The sequence below is a fragment of the Ambystoma mexicanum genome, chromosome 2p (assembly GCF_040938575.1).
Source record: "Ambystoma mexicanum isolate Mex_15411 chromosome 2p, UKY_AmexF1_1, whole genome shotgun sequence".
NCBI lineage: Eukaryota > Metazoa > Chordata > Amphibia > Caudata > Ambystomatidae > Ambystoma > Ambystoma mexicanum.
In genome coordinates, this window is record NC_090923.1 from 1100447847 (window position 1) to 1100472598 (window position 24752).

Below are 24752 nucleotides of genomic sequence, written 5' to 3' on the forward strand. Positions count from 1 at the left end.
GGCACACAGGGGCAAACAGGGATGGGAGCTGCCCAGAAGGGGACTGCCCTTTGCCTTGTGGCCCTTAGTCGGTTGCCTTTGGAGGGTTCCTGAAGATGAGTGGTGCCGGTCGGTCACGTGACTCGCTACACAGACCAATCGGGTGACTCTGGGCGGGTAGTGGGAGTGAGGGAAGGCAGGCCTGAGTAGGCTGTCTGCACTGAGGTGCACAGGAGAAATCCCAAATGGAAGCCATGAGGGGAGAAGGGGACTGTATCTCGTCTGCTGGACTTACACTGCAAGGGTTGTCCGCCCTGTGGTTGTGCCAAAAATGATCAATTACATTCATGCACAGTACGCACACTGCTGAATGAATACCCTCTGTGATTTAAATCGAAGAGCTTACAAGCAGAAGGCAGTATGTGTGTGTGTGTGTGCATGTGTTCATCTGTGCGCGCATGTGTGTGTAAGAGACTATCCCTAGCTTGTGCTGCACACAGCTCCGTCTTTTGCCTGCTGGATGCCTTTTTTGCTGCATACAGCACAGATTTCACCACCTCAATTTAAGTTACATAGGGGCTAGTCATTTTTCATTGTGCTTCTGCGAATGTGCGCTACATACATCACACTAGCCCACACAATGACTTGGCCAACTACTGCACGGTGGCACACTAAGAGTTTGCACATTCAACTCCCAGGGGAATGAGTGAATGTACATGTACATGGTGCACTCTGAGATTAATTGCACCTTGGTGCCAGGTGGATTTGATGCCATGAATGGACTGAATGAGAGGTGAGTGACTGTTGACTGAAGTGCGGTATGTTGTTGGGAACTATGTATTTGGTTTGGAAAAGCATTTTGGTGATGAATATTGCGCATAGATTAACACGTGCTACAGAAGAGTGTGAAATGAGAGGAGGGATATAGGATACAGGGGGTGAAGGGTGACAGAAAATATGGATATATAATAAAAGGAAACCAGTACACATATATATATAGATATAACTTTCCTCACTGTGAGGCACCGTGTGTGCCTCAAACTTGCCACAGTGAGTCGGGAGGGGAGTTTAGAATCCATGCCCTTTTAATCCTTGCTTGCCTTCTCTGCTGTGACTGGCAACAGGGGCCTTGCTGTGGCAATTATGGCGGTCTTTTGTAACAGAATTTTATGGAAAAGGACACACACTACACTGGCTTCTAATGGTGGTCCGAGCCACATCCACCTTTCACCAGTGAGATAGAAACCAGTTTATCCTGCGATGCAAATTAGAGCAGTTTGGCTGGGCAAGAACAGAAAGCTTAAAGAACGTCTAAGAAAGACAAAGTACATATGTGTGGGCTTTCCAAATCCAGTCAGGGTTTGGGATTATAAAATCGAATGTTCTGCAGAACACTGACTTTCTTTTATATAATCAGGAAAATCGTTGAAAGTGCTTGTGTACAAGGTCCCTTCCACAGGTTGTGTCCTGTTCCCGCCCCCAGACTTTCAGTGTCTGCTGCAGCCCCTTCTCCACCCCCTCTCCGAAACTCCTTCCTACTTCCCAGCCTGACTGCTTCAGCCTCTTATTATACTGCTTGGCTGGATCTGATCAGCCCAATAATGCTGGTATTTCTCGGGCTGCTGGGGTCGCAAGCCTGGCCCAGAAACGTTAGCTGAGCGGAGAAGAATACTGGCAGTAAAATAGCCGGTCAAATGTCACAGCGAGTAGCGCGCGCTTTGACATCCGTCCAGAGCCTGCTGACGCAGGTTCGAATCCCGGCAGGGTCAAACTCAGCCTTTCATCCTTCTGAGGTCGATAAATGAGCACCACACACCGTGGGAAATAAGCAACGCTCAGATACCTGAGGGTTCATAGCGCCATATAAATGCACAAACAAACAACTGGGCATGGATTAAGTATCCCAAGCGAAGAGAGAAAAAAAGAGGAGCATTGGGAAGGTACTCGAGGTTGATTGCTAGAGTTGAGAGTTTGTGTATCTTTCTGCCTGGTTGGGCCTTTCGTGCTGCACAAAAGCATGCACACGGTTGGATAACATTAAAAACATTCAAGAATTAGCTGGAACAAACTGAACGAGTAAAAACAAAACAGAAAAAGGTTTTATAACTGATCAAGTGCAATATTTAGCTCAAAATACAGACATATATGTAGGCATTCCGGGGCGTTTCCAAAGCCCTGGAGCGGTAAAGCAAGGCATAAAACCACAATTTACCACCTCTGGAGACTTTCTCTTTGGGGCTCATGTTCAGTGGGGCGTAACCTTCATGGAAAGGGGAAAGCCTTGAAAATGACTTTTAGGCCTTCCATTTACATCACCCCCCCCCCTTTTCAGTTATTTGTATGGCAGGGAGGAGGGGTGGAACGCAACCTGCGTTTCCACTGCTCCATTCCTCACCCCATACAAATGCTCCAGCATCTCAGCAGGCATGCATTTTCATGCCGGTGCAAATGCTGGAGATCCCTATGGGGTCCCGCCTGTTTATGCAGCAGCATAAGCAGTCAGACCTCATAGGGATCCATTATGCACATGGCAGGGAGCGGCGCTCACAAACTAAAGTAAACGCTACCTAGCATGCCAGCATGCCAGGCAGCGTTTACTCACTTTGCACTGAGAAGGATAAAAGGCAGCGTGCACGCTTGTATGCTGCCTTTTGCCCTAAATGTAACGGTTAACCGTCATCAAATTACGATTTTAATCAACGTGAGCCACAGAGTAAGGGCATGGAGCAGAAATTACGTTTCCGCCAGTCATTCCTCCTCCAGCTTCAAATACCACATGGTTTAGCGCCAGGGTATGTTCATGGTGTTAAACTAACAGATTCCTATGGAATCTACCACCATTTAGCACCTGCTAAAAGCTGGAAGATTCCAATGGATTTCATTGTAAATACCATCTGCAAAGTGGAATTTTCAAACGACAGTTACCTTTTTTCCAAACATGGTGAAAAAGCAAGGAGTGTCGGCGGGTTTACTCCATTTGACATAATTGTGAAATTGGGCACAGCGGACCAATCAGCACGCATGTGCTAACTTGCCAGTTCCCTGCATGCAACTTGCAATGAATGTAAAATAACCCCCTCAGATTCTTAAGGATGTGTTCCCGGATAGGTCGGGGAGTTTTAGTGAACAGATAGTGGGAAATAAAATGCTCAATGCTATCCGCCTCCCCGTTCAATGGTGGTGAGCCAAAAAGACATTATTTAAAGCCAAAAGGTCAACATTTTCAACATTTGCTGGACACATGACAGGAAATAATTCAGACACATTATGATCTTTTTCCAAAATATCTTCTTCTCAAGCCTTCCTTGAGATTATATCCCTAACTGTTACGTAGAGCCCGGTTCCCTTCACTTTGCTCAGTTATAGTTTCTATTTATTTTATTTATTCATTGGGTACGCCTATCCACAAGGTGTTTCAAGACGCAACAAGACATGAGGGGTGGGGTGAAAAAAAAACAGGGATGAAGAAAAACAAAAATAGGTCCTAATAAGCCTTGTGACATTCGGGTCGTGCAAGTGCAGTACCAAGAACTGCGGGGGAGAAGAGAGAGGGAAGTGCCAGTCAGGGTGGGAGGGCCTGTGGGTTAAGCGAGTGCTGGGGAAGGCCAGGTGGACAGTGCCGGAGAATGCAGAGAGTGCAGGGGAGGATGGTCCACGTCCTATTTGCGATCAATAGGGATGCAGGCACAGCCAAGCTAGGGTAGGGGGAGGGAGCCCGGAGGGCAAGTGCAGGTTGGGAGTGCAGGGGGTGAGGGGAGACCAAGTGTAGGGGTAGACTGGTCGAGGATGGCCTAATGCCCTCTAAGAATCTGAATGAACCAGGCAACCAGTCAAGAGGCAGACATTAGCATGGGAGGGGGAGAGTGAAGGAGGACGAGAAAAGGAGGGTCTTGAGAAGCTTCCGGAACTGAAGGAGATCTGGCTCAAGTCTGAGAGAGTCAGGGAGGTCATTCCAGAAGGTGGCACCTGCAGATGAGAGAGATCTACCCCCACTCTGCTCGGAAAAGCGTCTGATCTGTAGGGAGTTTGAGATAGAAGACTGAAGGGCTCTAGCAAAGAGGTATTTAGGGAGAGAGAGTTGGATGTAGCGGGTCCCAGGCCCCAGAAAGCCTTGTGGATGATGCAGCGGGTCTTGAACTTGTTCCTCGCAGCAACCCGGAACCAGTGGAGAGATTTTAGTCCTGGAGAGATGCAGTCCCTGGGCTTGAGGCCAAGGATAAATCTTCGTCGAGTCCTTTCTGGATTAGTTGAAGGGGCAAAGGGAGGAGTCAAGCAGATTGAGGAAGAGACTGTACAGTAGTCCAGCCTGGAGAGGATCAGAGCTCTGGAGACATTGAGTTTCTGGGGGAAGGTGAGGAAAAGGAGAATGCCTTTGAGGAGATGCAGCTGAAAGTGGGCCTTCTTTGCAAGATCTGGGATGTGAGGCGAGGAGGAGAGAGAAGAGTGGAAGATGACACCAAGGTTTTTTGCCTCACAGGAGGATGATGGAAGGGGGCCATGGAGGGCGGCCCGCGTATAGGAGGGAAAGAGGGAGCTGGGGCCCCAATGAGAAAGAGCTCAGCCTTACCTGCATTAAGGCAGAGATTGTTAGCAGCGCACCATGCCTAGTTAGGTGAGAAGGCAGAGATCAAATGGGGTTGAGGGGCAAGGTAGATGTTGAAAAGCTAAGGTGAGAGAATAGAGCCCTGAGGGACACCACAAGTGGAGATTGAGATGGAGGAGAGAAAAGGGCCCAGTTGAACCTGGGAAGGTTGGTCAGGAAGGAGTTACTGTGGCCAGCTTCTCCAAGAGTTTGCCCAGGAAGGAGGTAATGGAGATAGGGCGGTAGTTGACGACACAGGAGGGTTCGGCAGAAGTCTTTTTAAGGATAGGGTGCTTGAGGAGTAATGGAAAGGATCCAATGGCAAAGGAGTGATTGCAGGAATCAGCCCAGCTGGAGGAAGGGAGACAATGTTGCCCTTGATAGTTCTGGAGGAGCAGGGGAGACTTTCATAGAGCGGACTTGTCTAGAGACCTCATTAGGTGATATGGGAGAGAAAGAGGAGAGTAGGACTGGAGGGGAAAGGTGGGGCCAAGGGAGGCCTGAGAGCGGGTGACGGAGAAGGGAGTGGTGTAGAGGAGAGTGAAGACAGGTTGTCCTGGTTTTAGTAATGAAGTGAGAAGCCAGTGTAGTGCAGAGGGCCAGGGAAGGCAGAGGAGAAATGGAGACAGCAGTAGGATTGGCAAGTTCCTTGCAGATTTGAAAAGTTCAGCCATGTTGTTGGTGGCCCCAGAGTGTATAATGATTTATCGGACCAACTGGACAATAACCATATTTCCATACAAATTGTAAAGTTTGGGCACTTTTAAACAAAAAAACTTTAGCCATCAGCCTACAATAGACCTGCCATTCAGAGGTATGCCATTTCTCCCACCCTTGAATTTTGCTAGGGTCCTGATGATGGCAGCTCACGGCAAACACATGTTGCCTTGCCCAAGTGACCCTGTGACATCACTTGTCAGGGCTTATGTACATTCTCAGGTTTGGGGTTGAATGACCGAGGTTAAAATGTTTGAGGGAGAAAAGACCAAAGATAATTTTTTAGAAATAACCTTTGGTCTTTTCTCCCCATAACATTTCAGACTTGGCCAAACATTCGCCCACACACCCGCCCCCTCATCACAAGCTCACCCCCACCCATCTACTTACCTTGCCCCTGATTTGCTGGTCCCTGTAACGCTGGTTACCTTTCACTTCCGTGATCGGGAACTGGCACCGCAGGCTTCTTTACTTTTTTTGTCTTTTTTTGGGTCAGCTGCGGGGGGTCCCCTGCATTCCCCGCTGACTGTACTGTATAGTTGTTTTGGGGAGGGACTGAGGGACAGCTGCAGAGGACACCCCTGCAACCCCCGCTCACATTATAGTAAGCAGGGGTTGGGACGACACCCTGAGACCAATTGAAAAGACCTACCCAACCAAAAGTCGAACTTTTAGAAGGTAGAACATTTGGTAGTACCTTATTTCGGACATTCGGTTGGGTAGGTCTTTTCAATTCGGTCTTTTTGGATGAAACCCATTCTCAACCAATGCACTGCTCTATGATTTCAAAGATTACAAACAACATGGCAGCCTTCATTCGAAATCTCAAGAAAATACCTAGGCGTACACTTTAGAGGAGCAGAATAGACACTGCGCCTAGACGTACAATTTAGAGACTAGCACAATAGACACTGCGCCCGTATGGAGGATGAAGGGAAGCCTGAAACACATAACACATAACCGGTAGGCAACTATCTGTCATAAATTAGGGTGTAGGGAAAGGGTGCAATATATGACCACCAAAGGGGCCAATAGGGAAATTGCAACCGTTAGACAAATACTTGCCACAACAACCCAACAGCCATTAGCACCAAGCGGCTATGTAAATGGCAGAGGCTATGCCTTATAATTGCGACATAGCATAACATAGCATTCCTGATTTGGTATCCCCTTCTGTTTCTTTCATACATTGGCCTGCTTGCTAGCATCCTGAGATACCCTGGCATGCTGTTGACACTTGACCTCCTCAGAAACAATGGCTGGGCCCCCAATGGAAATATGACATTAGATGATGCAGTGAGTCCAGAAAGCTCAAAGACCTGCAGGCTCATCTACCCGTGTGTAGGCAGTCCACAAAGCCATGCCTTGAGGGTATCCTGTTGTTGTGCAACCATGCAGAGATGTCCAGGTTAGGAAGCGTGAGTTTGATTCCCCTAAAGTGGAATTTGACCATTTACTAAACCTCAAGCTGGTGAATTACACTAATTCTGCCAGTGTAGGCTCCACTCCTCCTGGTTTTGCAGATGTTGATGTCCATTCACGCTTGGCTCTACTGGAGTTAACTCTTTGGGGGCGTCATATGCAGAGCCTTCCACTTGGAATAGTCAATATGGAGGAGGCTCTTTCTCTGGAGTCGGTCTCTGCTGATGCACACAGAATGAAAGGGCAAAACTGGACGCTTTTGTGACGGTTTGTCTTCACATTAAACGGTTTGCAAGGTTTTATGCATGTACCAATTTGTATCATGACTACAACCAGTCCAAATCTTGGTTACATGTCAATTCCAAAGTGGAATCCAACTTGAACACAATATTATTTTTAAAGCTGTAAGTTGACATCAGGTTGCTGTTACTTTTACACTGTAAAGTAAGTGTTACGCTCACCTGGACCCCACAGGGGTGTCAATCGGACCCAGACAGCTGCGGTCTCCGTCAACGTGATGCGTAGTGCAGAAATGACTGTCTGGACTGGCCCGCCTAGTCTTGTCTGCTGGACCCGAAGAAGTATTTTCCTTATGTTTGTAAAACATGAACTCTCCATCCTGCGTGTCTTGTAGGGGCGCGTAGATACCAGTTACTTCACTGGTTTGAAGGCGCTGGGAGAGTTCCGGTAAGCATTGACTCTGAAGTCCCAGGCGGGATTGGTAAGTATCAAGTTCAAAGAGTTCAATGTGCCCGATGTTCTCTCTTGTCCCCTTCCTTCCTTAAATTGCAACTGAGTTCGTGAGAAGAAGGTCTCGTAGCTGCTGCTGGTGTTCAGGTAAGAGTCTGTGTTACCCAACACTGGGCCTCATCACGACCTCGGCGGTAGCGGTAGCGCTATTAGCGCGGGGGCTATTAGCGCAACCGCCATAGCCCCCCGGCGCTAATAGCGCGGGATCAGGAGTTGAGCGGACTTGAAAGTCCCCATTCCCCATTGAGCCCATTCGGGAATGCCCCATTCCCCATTGGGCTCAATGGGGAAATTTCGCGCTCATACCGCCGGCGGATTTCCCGCCGGCGGTATTAGCGCGAATTCTTGGCGGATTTCACACCAGCTCAGAGCTGGTTTGAAATCCGCCGAAGCCCTGATCCGGCGGACCCTTAAATCCGGCGGTAATAGCGCTACTGCCGGATTTAAGGGTTACCGCCGAGGTCGTGATGAGGCCCATTGTCCGGTAACCAGGGGTGGACTGGCCTATAGGGAACTCTGGAGATTTCCCGGTGGGCCTCTGCACCCTGGGCCTCTTGTGTGGTATTTCTAAATGTTCTCATAGGAAATGCATTGGGCTTACTGAAAATGTATCATATGGGGTCACTTTGAACTTTATTTCCAGGGCCTCTTTTGGTCCCTAGTAATTATTTCGAGGGCCTCTTTTAGTTCCCAGTCCACCCCTGCCAGTAACTATTGCATGCGTTAACGTGTTGTTTTTCTCCCTCTTTACAGATGCGGCATATGAAGATATGGAGAACAGGGGAGTTGCTAGGTCTGGACAAGACCCGGGGCTAAGCTGATGTCAGATCTGTTGGGACTGGGGGCTAGCTAGTCTTTTGGCTGTAGCTCCTGAGATTCTATCCGGGGCTACAACCAAAATATCAGGGGCTATAGCCCCCTTAGCCCCCCCTAGCAACGCCCCTGATGGAGAATAATACCGCCAGTGGTAAATCAGGTAAGTCTATGGTGGTAAGAGGTATTTGTTGATTCCCTTGGCTCACCTTGTTATTCTTGTGCCCCTAGGTGCCGGAGTACGGCGAAGAAATGATGGAGACAGTGCCGGATCGAAAGATGCTGTAAGAACTGGTGAGTATGGTGCTGTGCTGGAGCTGGCGAAGCGACGCGTGCAGGACTGATGTACTTTCCAGGTCGGGAGATTGAATGGATCCGGAATCAGGTGAGGAATTTGAAATACGTTTGTTTTCTAACCTTGTCCTTTTCTTCCTCTTTATTCTAGGAGCTCCGGATTCGAGGCGGGCGCAGCAGAGACCGGATGCTGGCTGCAGGCACGGTGAGAGTCACGCTGCTGGATGCAGAATAACACGAAGCATGTGCTGCTGTTCAGGCGTGGTTTAAATAGCCTCCAAAGTAGTCCCAGGAAAGAAGTTCCCCAGGACCACACCCGAGTAAAAAATAGTCCCTGTAGTAAAATAGTCCTATCCAGGCCTCACATTGGCTTGGATTTATTTGCAGCATGGTCTGCATGAGGTAAGTAATGTCTATGAGCCTGGCGCCTATGGTGCCAGGACTGATTTTTATTATGAGCCTGGTGCCTACGGCGCCAGGACTGAACCCAGACAGCCCCTAGCTGGGGCTGCTGGGGTTTTTGTAAATGTCTGGATGCCTGCTCCCGGGGCTGATGGGCTTGATCCGGATGCCCGGGGGTAGGCATCATGACAGTAAGCGGCTCCCTGTTGCCAAATTCTGTGTCCAAATGTAGGTTGTTTGCACTGCGGGTGCTTATATAAAGGGCAAAAGGCAGCGCACAAGTGTGTATGCTGCCTTTTGCCCTTCAGATCTGTACTCCACAGTGCAAAGTGAGTAAATGCAGAAGTGTTCCCAACTGAAATTAAAGCCTCCCAGACATGCAAGCATGTCGGGAAGGGTTTCATTTCAATTATAATTGCTCCCTGCCATGCGAGCATTGCAGGATGCATGTACAATGGGTCCCTATGGAGTCTGCTTGCTTTATGCTGGTTCATAAAGCAAGCAGACCCACATAGGGGTCTCCAGCATTTGCGCTGGTATGAAAATCCATGCCGCACAGATGCAGGAGCATTTGTATGGCATTGGCAAAGAGTAAATAGGTGGCGCAAAAAAAAGTTGTGTTCTGCCCCTCCGTTCGTCATACAAATGATGGGAAATGGTGCGTGGCGTAAATGAAAAGCGTTAAAGCCTTACTCACGGCTTTTACCCTTTTAATTTACATTATGCCCGCCACAAACACGAACCCCTTAGGCGAGCATGGCAAGAATGGCAAGCGGCGCTCACAAACAAAATGTGGTCCTGTAAGTTGAATCAAAACAACCTTTGCTGGAATTGTAAAAGGGAGGTGGGTAGCACTCTTCATATGTTTTGTTCGTGTAGAAAAGTCAGGTTGTTTTGCGAGATCTCCTAGCGTATAGACCTTGTGCTGGGTTTTCCTTTTCCTCGCACACCGTTGATATGCATATTGGGTTTGCCCCTGGTTGATTTGCGCTTGCCAGTTGGTAAACATTTCTGGGTCTATAGAGCCCATGGAAGAATGATGTTAAAGCCACTGTTGATGATTGGCTTGACAGCCTGTTGATTCTCTCTAGCAGGGAAAATATATCTTTCCACCTTAACACGCAAAATGACAAGTATGACGATATCGGGAAGGGTTTCAATGAGTTATACGGCTAGCTCTCTTCCACCCCCTCCTTTTTTTCTGTTCCTTCCCTTCCCTTTTCTTTTCACCCTCTCTGTTCTATCCTCTTTGTTCTGTCCGTTTAGACTGTGGCACGACTGATGCCTTAGTGTTTTATTGTGCTTTTTATATGACTACCTGCTGTATATAGTTTTCTGCTGTTTATGTTATAACAAAATCAATAAAAAAAATTGGAAAAACTAAAACAAAACAAATTAAACACTTTCTGCATGCATGCCAGTCAACGTTTACTCACTTTGCACTGTGGAGTGCAAATGTGAAGGGCAAAAGGCGGCGTACAGGCTTGCAAATGACGAACATTTGGCAGCGGGGAGCCGCTTACGTTACAGTGTAAATGGAACGGCTACCCGCCATCAAATTATGGATTTAAAGAAAATGGGCCCCTTAGAGAGTTTGCATCACTCTGCTATACAAAACCGATTTACACCATTTACAAGTGTGGCGGTAGGTGACCAGAGATCTGTCGGTGTCAAATTCTGATTATTCCAAATGCAAACTGCTTCAGAATAGCACAGCTGATGGCCAGATCCCAAAAGTTGGAAATAGAGACATGGGCCAGTCATGGTATATGGATATTGTAGGAATTAGGGAAGGCTCATGTACAGGCTTTGTGACACAGACATGGGGGATCAATTGTACAGTATGCCACAAAGATATGCTGGGGATGAGTCAGGTATAAGTAAAGGGACATAGGCATGAAGAAGTACATGCACATATCTCCATACATGGAGACAAGGATTTTGAAGGCAGGGACATACTGCAAAGACACATGGTGACAGGTGCAGTTGAGTAGACAGGGGTATGGAGCACCGCTGCAGCCTGTTGGAAAGGGACATGGAGGAATCAGATACAGAATGAATCAGCAGAGACATTAGAGGTTCAGGTGCAGACTACAGGGATATGGAGGCAAGTGCATGGCCATGGAGGTGGGGCACAGACAGTGAGGTATGGGAGATAGGCACATTCTGTATGTAAAAGGACATGGTGTGAAAGGTTCTGACTGCAGAGATGGCAACAAGATAGCAGGCACAGACTATGGCACAGGAATATACATGGTCAGCTATACTCTAAAACAAAGGAGCATGGGCAAAGGGGTGGGGCAGATACAGACTTCACCGCCAGATATTTTGATAGGACAGTCAGATTGCAAAAAGATAGACCAGGAGCTGTTTCAGGTTGTGGGACGTATGTGTGTTGAATAAAACCAAAAGGAATTTGGAGGCCAGTCTTTAAATTGTTTTCAAGTTCTGGCTGCAAGTGGCTATGAGTGTGATCTTCAGAACCGGTTGCATTTGCTGGTAGGTAGTGCTTCTTCATTCTATGCCATTAGCTACATTTATCTGAGACCTTAAGACAGGTTGATAAGCAACAGAGCCAAGCCTCCGACTGCCCCTCTCCAGGAGAAGGCACACCCGCTCTCACCTGCTATTCAGCTGTGCTTTCTCCAGCAGTGAGCAGGGCCGGTACCTAGTCATGATGTTTTCAGGGGTCAGACTGGTCTGGCTCACGGATAGGACCTTGTAGCAGTCCTCGGTCTCAGGACTGTCAGTGAAGTAGGCTGGCATGCCATTGTACATCTGCTGCTGCGCGGAACCTGTGTGGCACAGACATTTCATGGAATTTGTTAGTCAGTGATGCTGCATGCCAGTTACTGTGTTTTTCTCATTCTCTCTCACAGGCACCTACCTGCGGACAAGACTAGACCAGTCAAATCATGGACCTCCTCCGCTGACGAGTCTTTGTCCTTCTTTTTCTTCTTCTCTTTCTTCGCTGGGGCTCGCAGAAGGGACAGCTCCTCCGGGTGCCTGATATCTGTAGAGTAGAGGCTGTGGTGAGTAAGAGGCAGAGTATCCCTCATTTCATCTGGTCAAGTGAGATTTTCTGTCAAGCTATGCCTTTTTGGGAGGCATAGCATTTCAAGGTATGTGATACTCCCCCATTCCATGCCACGAAATACATATTTAATGAATTGACGTGCTATCCCAAGCCATAAGATAAACCCTTCCATGGCATGTGATATGCCATGCACTGGCACGAGATATGTCTGGGCCAAGGTGCTTTATCATGGCATCTTGTTGACTTTGCCTGACCATAGGGGATGATCCAAGTTTTAACATTTGCCACTGAGGAATTCTGGAGCACACGTGTTTTCTCTGAATACATAAAGCGGCCAGAATCCGCTTCTGAATAATTCAGAAGTACCACGTTGGTTACAGCAACAAACGATTCGGCTCCAGGGACATGAGCTACGTCAGAGTTTAGTTTTGCCAGGCTTCTAGATAATCCTTGCCATGAGGGTGGGAATAAAAGTCCTTATCTGACACTCTGGCCTGGTGTCCGTCTCTGCCTGCTCTACTGATTTTCCTCTAATTCTAGGATTCATCTGCGACACAGCTACTGATGGGTTCCCTGTGGGACCAAAGATTCGACAGGACCACGGTAAACAAAATAGCAGGCTTTGCCTGTATGAAGGCTCCACTGTTTGGGTGCAGCCTTTGGAATCCTGCCATACCCGAGGCGGGTGTGTGGGGGAGGGGTGCGCCTACTGGTGAGCCCAATGCAAAATCCTGCAGAAAGGCTTTGATTTTGAACCTCTTTGTGCCTGAATGAAATTCACGTGTCACTCTACACTATACATAGTCTTAGTGATGCAGGCTTCGGAGGTTTGAGGCTGCACTGGTCATGACCAGCTAAAACCAGTTATAAACTGATGTCTGGGATTCAAGGCTAAACCCACATCTCCAAATGTGGCTGGGAAGAAGATCAGAACGTTTGAATGTGGCACTTCACAGGGAATCAGGTGGCCAAAAACATGTTTGACTAGATAAAACCTTGTGATTAGGGCCTAGCCTACCACCCCAAATCCCTGGCCCCAGTTTCCGATAAATGTGGTGAGTCTGCTCCATATCTTTGCAGAACATTTCGAATCAGAGTACGATGCTGACCAAGACTGAATGCGACGCGAGTGGAAGCTTCGCTGTAACCTGCAACTCTCCTAATCCCCCCTTGAAAATGTAGTTCTGCGAGAATGATACTGAAATCTACTCGGGGGAGAACAATCTCTGCGCTCACTCCTTTTGACTTACTTTGACTAGCCTGGAGGAAAACCTTGGCTCCACCAGATCCCGTGCTGGACCTCGCCACTGCCCCGACCACGATGTTGCGAAGGTAAGATCACACACAAGATGCCCTGTAGCCAAGTGAGCCTGGGGCCCGCAGCTGCAAAGTCTCACCTGGTAGTAACAAGCAAATACACAAGGACCCAGGTGCCCACATCTACCATGCAACACAAAACTCGTGTGACATCTGGTGCCACTGCATTGGTGCATGACCTGTGCATGCGCGCGCACATAACTTAAAATATCAAGTACCACTACCATTGTTCCAGCCTTCATCCAAATGCATCCACATTGTTTTAATCGCCGCTGGGACTGGTTTAGCTAAATCCATCACTGAATCTGTCACATCAGAAAGGACTGCATCACACCTTAGCACCAAGGAACCCTCACTTGTCACTTTGCTACCACCCTGACATCAAGTATTCTTTTCACAGATGGAACCGAAGACAAATGGCCTAGCAGAATACCAGAGGGCAGCCTGCAAGTTGTTGGGTCACTTCCTAGCAACCATAAATCACGCAAGCATAGGGATGACCTTTGTTTGTTGGCAAAGTAGATCAGAAGCGTCCTCTGGTTGGCTCATGCCCGGGGAGTGCCCCTGGGGTGAGTATGTTTAATCTCCAGATTTCGGTCCTGCATTCATGTTGTATGGACCGATTTGCTTTAATCCACATTATAACTATGCTAAGGGTTTTCATGTGTTAGGATGATTGTGGTATGCACATGCGCCTGTACTAGCTTTTCCTCGGTTTGTCAGAGCTGGGCTTTGGAATAACTTAGCTGCACCAAGTTTTGATGAATGTTTATCTATGTAGCTCTTTTATATGTGCCTCTTGAAACCCTGCTTGGCTGCTTGGCTGGTTCCGCCCAGATGGCTGTTAGGATTCTGCACACAGGGTCTCTTTTCAGATCTTTTGGACAGATCTTCTAGGGATTTTATTATGCTTTTCCAAGACACTCTCACACCTATGATTGATGCATCATTGACTTATTTTGTGGTTGTTCTGAATGCCTTAATATGTAATACCTGTGTCTGACAGAAAACCCCTGGCTCTAGGGTTTGCTATTGCTTATGAGACAACATTGTTTTGGTATAAATGTTAACCAGTGCTATGTTCTTTGTTTAGTAATGTTACACGTGCTCTTTGTATTGCCTGTGTTCTGCTATCTTTTTCAGTGTCTGGGTTCTTCATACCTTGTTACTTGCCCTTACCTGACTGTGGACTAGAAGCAGCTGCACCAGTCCTTCTTCCGTTATATGCACTTGTAAGCAAATGTGTCCTAAGTTATTTCAAACTCCCTTGAAACAGTTGCAGGCCAGCTTTACGTATTTCAGACCTATCGTGTCCTTTCATTTGTAGATGCTGGTTGATGGCCTGCAATAGTACACTTGTAATACTTAGGGACTTATTACGAGTTTGGTGGTACTGCACTGAGTAATACCACCAAACTCTATTATTGTTACGGCATGTGGTAAAAGGGGGGACCTACGTGCAGACCCAGTAGTTGTTGCTCTTTTTGCAGTCACATTGGACCTCCTTTGGGGATATGCATTATTATTGCTTGGGATAATACTGCATGGGTAATACTGCACCTATTGCTGTAATTGTGTCAAGGTAATTACCTCCAAACAAAAGCAGGTGGATATTCAGGGTTTCAGAAACAAAACTCATAATTTGGCAGAGTGATCAAATAAGCATTGGGCCTCATTATGGCCCTGCTGGTTCGATAAGAAAAGTGCTGGTATTAACATACACCAGAGCTTTAGCAGACCGGCAGAGTACAAGTGTAGGACTCCATGGAATGGGGATTTACGGTAGTACCACTGCCTGTAATACCCTGGTATAGCCAGGATATCAGGCGGCGGAAACAGTTTGTGCATTTGCCAGCATCCTGGTGGATTTTCCACCAGAATACCGGCAGACATGGAATACGGGCCTCTGTTTCCAAATTCCGTCTCTTTTACCACTACCACCAATCTCATAATAGAGGCCTGTTGCCTCCTTGTCATTTATCTGGTGGCCGATCACCTTCATGACACAAGCCCTACAACTGAAAGATGGTCTTGTCCAGGCTTCACGTTGATATTTTGTGTGTGCCAGTTTCCTGCTTTATTTTGATCTCCCCTGTTTCTACAACTTTCTGGGATCACCCTCAGCCTAGACCCGCACTTCTTCCACCCACACACAGAAAGACCTAATCAGCCCCAAAAGGACAGTGCCTGCTCACTGAGTAACCTGCAGATGCCCATGACGCATTGGAAGACGGGGCCGGAGAACCTGGCTTTCAGCCGCACGGTCCGCATGTTGGGGAGCAGCAGGGTGATGGGCTTGTGCTGCGGCCTGTAGAGGAGCCTGGCATCAGCCAGGATCCCATATTTATCCAGAGTCCAGTTCGTCTTCAGGAGCCACATCTTCTTCTGCTCCCACCACAGGGCATGGTCGGACCAGTTTTTGGAGATCTCTGCAAGAGAAGAATTTCACAGTTAGCTTGATAGCTTCTGAGCAACCCTGTATTTCTTTTGATTGGTAACGGGTAAAGAGTGGTTGCTTGGAGGGATGCCCAAAGGTGCAGTGTGTATGTTTTTGGGTTTCTCCTCAGTTTTCCTGTTGTATACACTCCTGCCTGTGAGGCAAACACCAATTTAGTCCGGGTGGATAGCTCAGGAGCAATGCGTTTTTCTTGGAAGCAAGACAACGCAAAACAACACAGGTGCAAATCCCGGGCTCACGCTTAGAAACTGGTCTCCGTTATTAAGCGTGTTACAAAAGAACAATTATAATTATAATTTGCCTGATGCAAAGGGGCCATCAGTGCTGGTTGCCTGTGAGGGCTCGGGGTAGTGTGGAGTTTCCTTTTTGGGTGGAGGCATTGCCTCGCGCATGGTGCCTGATCCCTTGGCTCTGAGGGTGGGGTGCCTGGCATTTCACCCCACCTTGCCATTAAAAGAGCAAGTAACCAGGCAAATGTATGTGACTCATGTGCTTTGTGGAAACTTTTAGCCACAGCACAAAGAACACTCTCCCTAACACAGGCAGGCAGGAAGAGCATGACATCTGGGGTGTCTGAAGAGCATGTCTCTTTTGCCTTACAAGATGCTCTCACCTACATGATTCCAGCCTCCATCAAGGCAGGTGGGACAGGAGTGGGGGGTCTGCTTACCTGCATGGCTTGCCCATCAGTCCTATCCATGTTGGGTGGTCTTGGTACGAAGCGGGGGATAAGCATAGAGGATGCGATGGGGGGTTGATAGAAGAGGTGGCTGCTGAGATCATTGGAGGAAGTGATTGAGGAGTACATTGGGGCGATGGACAGGCTTGAGGAGGAGGTCATGAAGATGGAGGTGAAGATGAACAAAGTGATGATAGAGGTGATGGAGGAGGTAACAGAGGTGGAAATGGGAGGACATAGAAGGGGGAACTGAGGAGGTAGTAGAGGTGCGCATAGAGGTGATTCAGGAGGTTATGGAGATGGCAAGGAAGGAGATGAAAGCGGTGATGGAGGAGGCCATTTGAATGAAAATGTGTGTAAGGATGGAGGGGTGATGGAGTAAATCCCAGACATTTTGGGGAAGAGGTTGAAGGTGACTGAGATGAAGATGAATTTGATTGAGGAGGTGATGAAGAAGAAGGTGGATGGGTTCATGGGAACACATATTGGTCTGAAGATGAAAGGTTAAAAGAGGAGGCGATGGATGTGAACATTGAGGCAATGGAATGGAGGAGATGGGGACGAAGATGATGATGTAGAAGGTAAAGGCAGTGGTATTTGGTGTGAAGATTGAGAAAAGGGCGTAGGTTGAGGCAGAATGTGATGGAGGGGTGAACATAGAAGTGTTGGAAGAAGAAGATAGGGGAAAAAGACAGACGACGCTGAGAAGGGGATCCATTTTGAACATCCTGTCACCAGCAGGTCACCTGTGGATTGCGCAGACCTGCACCCGCCTCGCTGTGGGTATTTTTGGCTGCCTATGACACAGCATTTGCACACTCTTGGAAGGACTGGTATCACTTTACCCGCAGCACTGCAGGCAGGAAACTGGGTCAGGGCGGCTCCCGTTTAGTAGGAGCGAGGCAGGCGCATGGGCTCTGACCTCAGAGTCTGCTGGTCTGAGGAGATTAGGCAACAAAAAACTCTTCACATGACCACAAAAACAACAACAGTAACAATGAAAGAGGTGCCTCTGAGTGACCATGAAGTTAACGCTTGCAGCCAGGCGTGTGCCGCCTACTGATCACTGACATATGCACACTGCACACAAGAGGTGCTCTTCATTGACAATAGAATTCTGCTACAGGCTGAAAACATGTACTTCCTATTGACCACAGAGGCTCAGCATTTTAGAGTTTCCCCGAATCAAGTATGAGCAATTTATCAATCCTCTTTTGTTTTTCAAAATCAAAGCAGCGATTACCAATATGTAAAGATTAAAACATGATTGGGTGAACTATTTATACACAACATGGGGTCACTTTTACCTCTCTCACCCACACACACTGTCAGAAAGATGAGCGTGTTGCGTGCAAGGGAAGGCTGATAAACTAGGTGTCTTTTGTTGACCACAGAAACATATACAACAACAGCAACATATATATTTAAAGCAAGAGAGAGACCTATCATTGATCATAAAACACACACACACCAGCACCAAGAGGTGCCGTTCACTGACCCCAGAAACATATGCATTGGTACTCACTGATGGCCTCCACGGTCTGCAGCATGACGCCCCCTATGTGGGTGTCCCCTGTGACCCTGAGTGTGACAGGTTCTGCGTCCGCTCCCAACTCCTCGACTGACACCTTCAACTCCCACGACGAGTCCATTGCCACTGTATCCTGGTGTGATGCTTGGAGAGAAAATGCACAAGGGGGTGTGTGAGTACTCAGTCCCAGATTAGAAACTGGTGCTTTTTCAGACTGCCCATACTTTTACAGTAAAGGGGTTTGAGCTTGGGTCATCAGGCAGCAGTGCATTATAGCTGTCCAAAAACAGTGGGTGCAAACTACACGCCGCAACTCTAGTCTCAGGGGTTTCTAGAGATAATTCCATCATGCCATGCTCACTGCAAGCAGCCTGCAAAAAAGAACACAGCTTTATGTAGACCACTGCTTGACTCCCCTGCACTTTAATACTTTCGACAAACCCCCCAACATCCTGTGTGTCTTCTGATAAGTAAACGTTACCCCAGATAGTTTAAGCCCACCTCACAATTTCAAGCTCAATCTTAGGGTGATGAAGCACTATCTCTGAGGCTAGATCCAATTTTAGGGTGCTCACATACAATTCTCCAGTATAGCAGGGGTAGACAACACCCCTTCCACACGCCAACCTAGTCCGACTTGGATGCCAGTGGCCTAAATTAAAGGCTTAATCTCCACCACCTCTTCCAGCCTTTTCAGATGTCGTGGGCTCACTTGCCACACCCTATCATGGTTAACAACGTATCCTGCTATCAATATACCCTTCTTCAGTGAAAGTCACCAAACCTGCTGATTCACATATCCTACCCCCCTAACCGTCCATTCAAACCCAGCGGTGAAACGGAAAGTCGTTAGCTGTGAGCAGCCTGCAGCACACTTGTTAATTTTTGCCTGGTTTCCAAATTCTCCTCTACGGTGTCTGATCCCCCGTGTTCTAGAGGTGCACCAGAAACCATGGCATATTATGGGTTTTAGCTTACAAAAAGTACTCTACTTCATCGCATGTGAGTACGCTTCACTTGCCGCGCAGAGGCTGCAGTTGACATTTCACTTGGGTATTTTATTTAGTAGCGTGGCAGTGATGCAACAGGCAGTGTGATGATCAATGTGTGGTCAATTGCAACCCTAAATTCTGATGAGAGAGCACATGAAAATAAATCTAATGAGTGGATTCTACTAAGCATAGAGGAGTAGAAGTGCATGCTGATTTGCAATAGGCATCACCCAGTAGGACCTGATGTCAAGCAGAGGAGGCATGTATTGTCATGAATCCAGCCATTTTGCCAACAGGCAATCCCAAGGGGACTGAGAGTTCCTATCATCAGCTGCGTATGTACTCATTAACTTTTTAAGTGTCCTGGAACTGATCTACAAACCTCCAGGGCAGATTCTGGAACTGGCCCCTTTGTGAAATCCAGTTTTGGGATTTATATTGTGACACTTGTAGTCCTTCCCTCTATGAAACCAGGGAACATCAGAACTTGAAAGGGTCTTGGCTTTAGCCTATCATGCTCCTGTACACTGTCCAAGACTCCTGGTACTTGCCAACATACCTCCCTGATAAAGTACAAACCCAAACCGCAGTCCACATCCCTTTTCATTCACTGCAGCTTTGCACTCCTGCAGACCATGCAAAGACCATGTTTCAGAGCTGGAGTCTTAAGTCCACAGCGAGTTGGCTTCACCTGTGAGCCTGCTTTTATAACCCCACTGAATTTGGAGCTCAGGGGTCCAGCAACTGGTGTCCTACCCAGACCCAATTTGCACTGAACCAGGGGCTGAACCATTGGCTTGCTTACCACGTTGCTCCTAATTAGACGAGTGGCACAACTATTTTTCAGATTCAAGCCTGATTTATGGACTTCCTGCTTCCATCTTTCATCTTTCAGCTTTTGTGTGCATATGGCTTGTGTGATGTTGATCCCTGTGTGTTCTCCAGCCTTCCATGCAGCACCACTGTTTTCAGGTTCCCGGTTATCAGGAATACACACGCTCCAGTGTTCAGGTATTTTGATAGAATTCTGTTTTCCCTTGCCTTTTGTGACTACCCTTGCTCCATGATAGGTTGCAACTAGTTCCTAGCGTTATTTCAGGTGTCTGTGCTGTTTCCAAAGTGGTATAAGGCTGCTTGTTCATTAGTGTTATTTCTAAAGTGAAATATAGTTCTGCTGCCCAAACTTGTGCCCTGCTTCATCTATCCTTTCCTTCTCCTGCCATAGAATTTTCCTGTGGTTGCTTAGGTTTTTTTGTCTGGCTGTGATATTATTACACTGCAGCAACGTTTTTTGGCCTAATCTTGCTCAGTGTTTGTGACACAGTCCTGAACAAGTTCTTCAGGTCTTCCTCCCAGCCTCTGGGATATAGCTGTTTGCAAGCCTTTAGATTTCTCTACTGGTCTGTTCTTTCCCAGTGTCTGATATCTAGCCCTACGCAAACTCATAGGTTTCTCCTCCAATCTAGTTCCTTGCAATTGTCTCAGAAATAGTCCTCAGCAAGATCTTAGGTTTCTATGCCAATAACTGAACTTTCCCCTGTCTAGTTCTTCCCTTTGGCCTCCTTCTATTTTCCCTCTGCTTTCGAGTTTGCTGCCCATCGGTGATGACTACATCTGAGCCCTGGGCTCCTTTATATAGTTGCTAATTCACTTAATTAGCCTGTAAAGTTCCCTTATTGCTTATTCCCTTTCCCCTGAAAAGACTGATTATTTTTCTTTTCTCTGTTTTCTCCATCAGGTGTTTTGCCTTCCGGGGAACAGAGTAGGAAGGAAAGGAGCAACGTGCAACACATTTTTCCTGGGTTGCAGTCGTGCTGGTTGACAGCCAATTGAGTTGAATTAGATTTCAGTTTAGCTGTAACTGTAATCCGTTGGTAAAAATTGAGAAGTTGTCACAATCCTACTTACCTGCCGCCCAGCACCACTACATGCGCACATTCAGAGACTTTGTTTATGGTATACTTGCAAAGTAAAAACCTGCAAACAGCCTCTGCGTTTATTTACTTGTTTTACTGCTGCAGGTTTGTTCCATTCCAGCTTTTGGGTTAAACCAGCAGATGCATTCTGGTACATGTATGCTGTCCGAAAGGCAGAGGGCTGGAAGAGGCACACTAAATACATTTGTTTGCAGCAAGCTACTAAGAGCTGCAGAGGACCTAATTGCATTCACCTGTTCCAAGCTGCTGCAGGCAATCAGCAATCAGCTCCACCCGGTTGGCCTGCTGGCTGGGAGGGCCTTTATAAACTCACTTTGAACAGAAGCAGTTGTCAGTCAACTGCTTCCACTGGGAGTTCGTGCTTGTGCTCTTATTACCAGTTTTGGACCTTTCCTGAAAATCCTCATTTTGGCTTTTAAATCCTGTTGCTGCTTGCAGCACCCTCTCCAGTCTGCTTTTGCCTTCAGCCCTGTTCCTCTGGGCTCCCTGCTTTGCAGCCCTGCCACTCTCCTCAGACTTCTGCCCTGCTCCTCTGGGCTCCCTGTCTGGCAGTCCTGTCACTTTACTCTGCCTTCTGCCCAGCTCTTCTGGGCTCCCTGTCTTGCAGCCTGCCTGTTATACAACATTTCCTTGATTTCCAGCGTTTGGCTTCTGATACCTTTTTAGACATTCAGTTCTTAACTGATATCTTTTCTGCCTTTTTGACTTTCTGTAAACACCCTGTTTTCTGTAAGCATTTCTGCTTCACAGACTTGTCCTGTTTCTGCCTTGCCTTTCATTCTTTCTTTCTGCAAACCCAGCCTTTTGAAGTTTTCCTGTTTGTTCCTTCACCGCAAGACTTCCAGACTTCAGTCCATAATTCTAGTGCCTGTTCTTAAGTACTCTGAGTTTCCTGAATCCCCCGTATTCACTGTGTTGGCAGCGACCTATCTTGCCTTAGTCCTTTGCCTTGTGTATACTGATATTCCAGTCTATGCTTTTTACTTTTTATCTCTATCCTGTCCTGTACCTGGTTATTTCTTTCAACGCTGCTTTCTACCTGTATTACATCTTGGTCCATTGTTGTGCCTCCGCTTTGAATCCGTTTACAGTGTGACCCCTGGGTTGGTCTCCGTTCAGATCAGATAAGCGAAACGACTTCTGTTACCTTCGCCTAGTCCATTGAAGTCTTATCTGCCTCAGTACATGGTCTCCAGTTTTACCCTTGCAACGAGTATAACAGTTTCTTCGGCATGCCTAACTCATGACGCTGCTGTATGACCGTTGTTAAGGGTAATCTGCTGGTACCGATCCCAAGGGCTTTCCTTAATCCCTGGAGACCCCTTATCATATTCCAGTACACCCTTTGTTCTGATCAATCCGTATTGCCCAGTGTATTTGCTTGTCTTTGCTTTCTCTCTGTCTCTTTGTGATGCTGGAAATGCATCGGAGGGACAGGGCCTCCGTATCCTTGTCCTTTACTGCCTTTTTATCGTGTGTTCTGTTGTGTTTTCCGCATAGGAGTTCATGTGCCCCTAGTGTATGTTTTTGGGCACCTGTGAGTGGCCCACAGAGCAGGGTATGGGCTGGTGGCATCTCCATGCTGAATTTGACAGGTGCCCTGAGTAGCCTCTATTTTGGGATACCCAGGCCCTGCCATTGGAATCAGTTGATTCCTGATGGAAAACAAGATGGCCCCTGTGGCCTCCTGCTTTCTATTGCCTGTTGCCTTGTTTTCCCAAAGTCCTGGGAAGCCCTGACTCTGTCCCTTCCCCCTGGCTGGCTGTTGGGTGGAAGTTCCATATATGGTGTTGTTGTGAAGTCCAGTCCAGACTGGCTGGAGCCTTCCCGGTGACTGTATGTTGTGGGTACACCTTGTGGGTGGGACCTGGGTGAATGGAGCGTGTGACTAATAGGCACTTCTTGTTGTGGCTGTCTGGTTTCTGGTATGAGAGACAAAGGCCCTCATTACGAGTTCGGCGGTAGCCATGCTGCTATTGGTGGGACCACTGAGGAGAACGAAGTGAAGCACCCGGACTTCGCCACCGTCGAGGTCCATTGCCGTCGACCAGGGTTCGCAGGTTTGTGTAACCGCTGGAGGCCCGTCAAAGTCGTGTTGCCCCAGAAGAGGGTACCGCTTGACGCCATGCCGCCGACGACCGGAGCCACCCGCTCCTTTGCCTAAGAACATTGAATCGAAGGACTCCCTTGTCCGCACTGTCGACCGCTTTGTCCTGCCGGAGAAAGTCAAGGCCGCCGATGCACCGAGGAGAATCCGCCAGTGGGTTTCCCGCCACCCAGAGACCACAAAGGCTTCGACGACTCGACGCCCTTGCTGGGTCACCGTTCTTCCGAAACTCTTTGCGGTCCTGAACAATCAATCGGCGAGGTACCCCGCACACCTCATCCTCGCAGGACGTCGCCGACGAGCACCACCTGGATCGACGCTGTGGTCTCGGCACCCTCGAAATTCTCATTGACGCCGTCGATGCCAAGTTCACCTTCTTCAACGCCCCTCCTGCTTGAAAGGGGGTCACTCAAGAAGGATCCATCGACGCTTCTTCGAAGAACTCCGCTCCACCAGGTACATTGGGGGGGTAAAACCATTATAGGAGAGAATAAGACTATGGAGCAATATATGGACTGGGCTTGTGCTATCTTTATTTTACAGGTTGCCCAGGTGGGGGATCTCCACACAGAACTGTGTTTAGGTAACTGACTCAGTATTCTGCCTATTGTTTCAACTGTCTTGCTTTCCCTCCTCTCTCTATTGCTGGTTTCCTTGTTATTGATCTGTGTGACATTCTAACAGTATAGTTGATGCACTTTAATGAGATCTGATAATATTGGTGGTACCACTATAGAATTGTATATATTTACCACTGATTTCTGAGTACAAAGTGAGTTATTGTGATAGTGTACATACCTTTGAATATTAATTATATAAAGACTGTGTTTTCAGTAATACAGTGTGTGGACATTCCTTTGTGGGGGCTTGGGGACTACACTGTACTTAATAATCAGCCTGCATCACCTCCTGAGAAGCTAGGCCTTGATTGCTCGAACACGTACCAATAATAGAGAATCTTGGCTGGGGTCCTCTGTGCCTCTCCTCTATCATATAGAGAGCAGAAGTACAGACACCCCCCTCCAGTCTTTACACTCTTTTTTTACAGCCAGCTTCTGCCTCTGCAGTTCCTGTGAATACCTGTTTCAACTCAGAGCAGCTTTTTATGTACCCTTTTTCTGTTATATGCTAGCATTGCCTCCAGAATCTCCCCTAATCTACAGTGCATACTGTTATGCATAGCCTTTGCCCTCTGCTCCCTGGCCAGACTTGTGACAGAAATGTGCTTTAACTTCATAAAGAACAGTTCTGAAATGGTGAAGATGGTTGCAAAAAGTATTGGAGCTGTTAACAGTAAAAAATAAAAGTAGTGGAACACCGCTCCCGACCATTCCCATTCAATTTGGCCACTGGTGTGCAGGATATCTCGCTTATGGGTACACAGGGACGAAACGAGAAAGTGGGACTTGCTGGCCTACGCCAGGGTCGCAGGCACTACTACCTACTTTTGTTATTATTACAGAATAGAGACTGGGGCACATGATGGGAAGAGGGCTTAATGTGACTGTAGATTTAGTCATCTATCTAGAAGTTTAAAGTTCAGTCACGTATACGGAACCAAGCAACTGCTGTTTTTGCCATGGTGAGTTAGATTACATTACATTACATGGGATTTATAATGTGCACTATAGACCGCAGACATGAAGGCGCAGATAAAAAAATAACATATAACTATAGACTCCAGGAACAGGAGCATCTGTGACAAAAAAAACACAGAATTAACTACATGAGGCCT

General features: G+C 47.5%; 1 protein-coding gene across 2 annotated transcripts in view; it reads right to left on the reverse strand.

Annotated features, from left to right (window-relative positions):
• Positions 1–24752, reverse strand: part of FERMT3 (FERM domain containing kindlin 3) — a 331919-nt gene that overhangs the window by 247581 nt on the left and 59586 nt on the right. For both annotated transcript variants that reach the window (XM_069645099.1, XM_069645100.1), the window contains exons 2-5: positions 17976–18125; positions 15509–15742; positions 11847–11972; positions 11583–11754 (exon numbers count right to left, since the gene is read on the reverse strand). In XM_069645099.1, the coding sequence (XP_069501200.1) occupies positions 11583–11754; positions 11847–11972; positions 15509–15742; positions 17976–18102 (659 nt within the window). In that variant the 5' untranslated portion in view covers positions 18103–18125. The remainder of the gene's footprint in view (positions 1–11582; positions 11755–11846; positions 11973–15508; positions 15743–17975; positions 18126–24752) is intronic.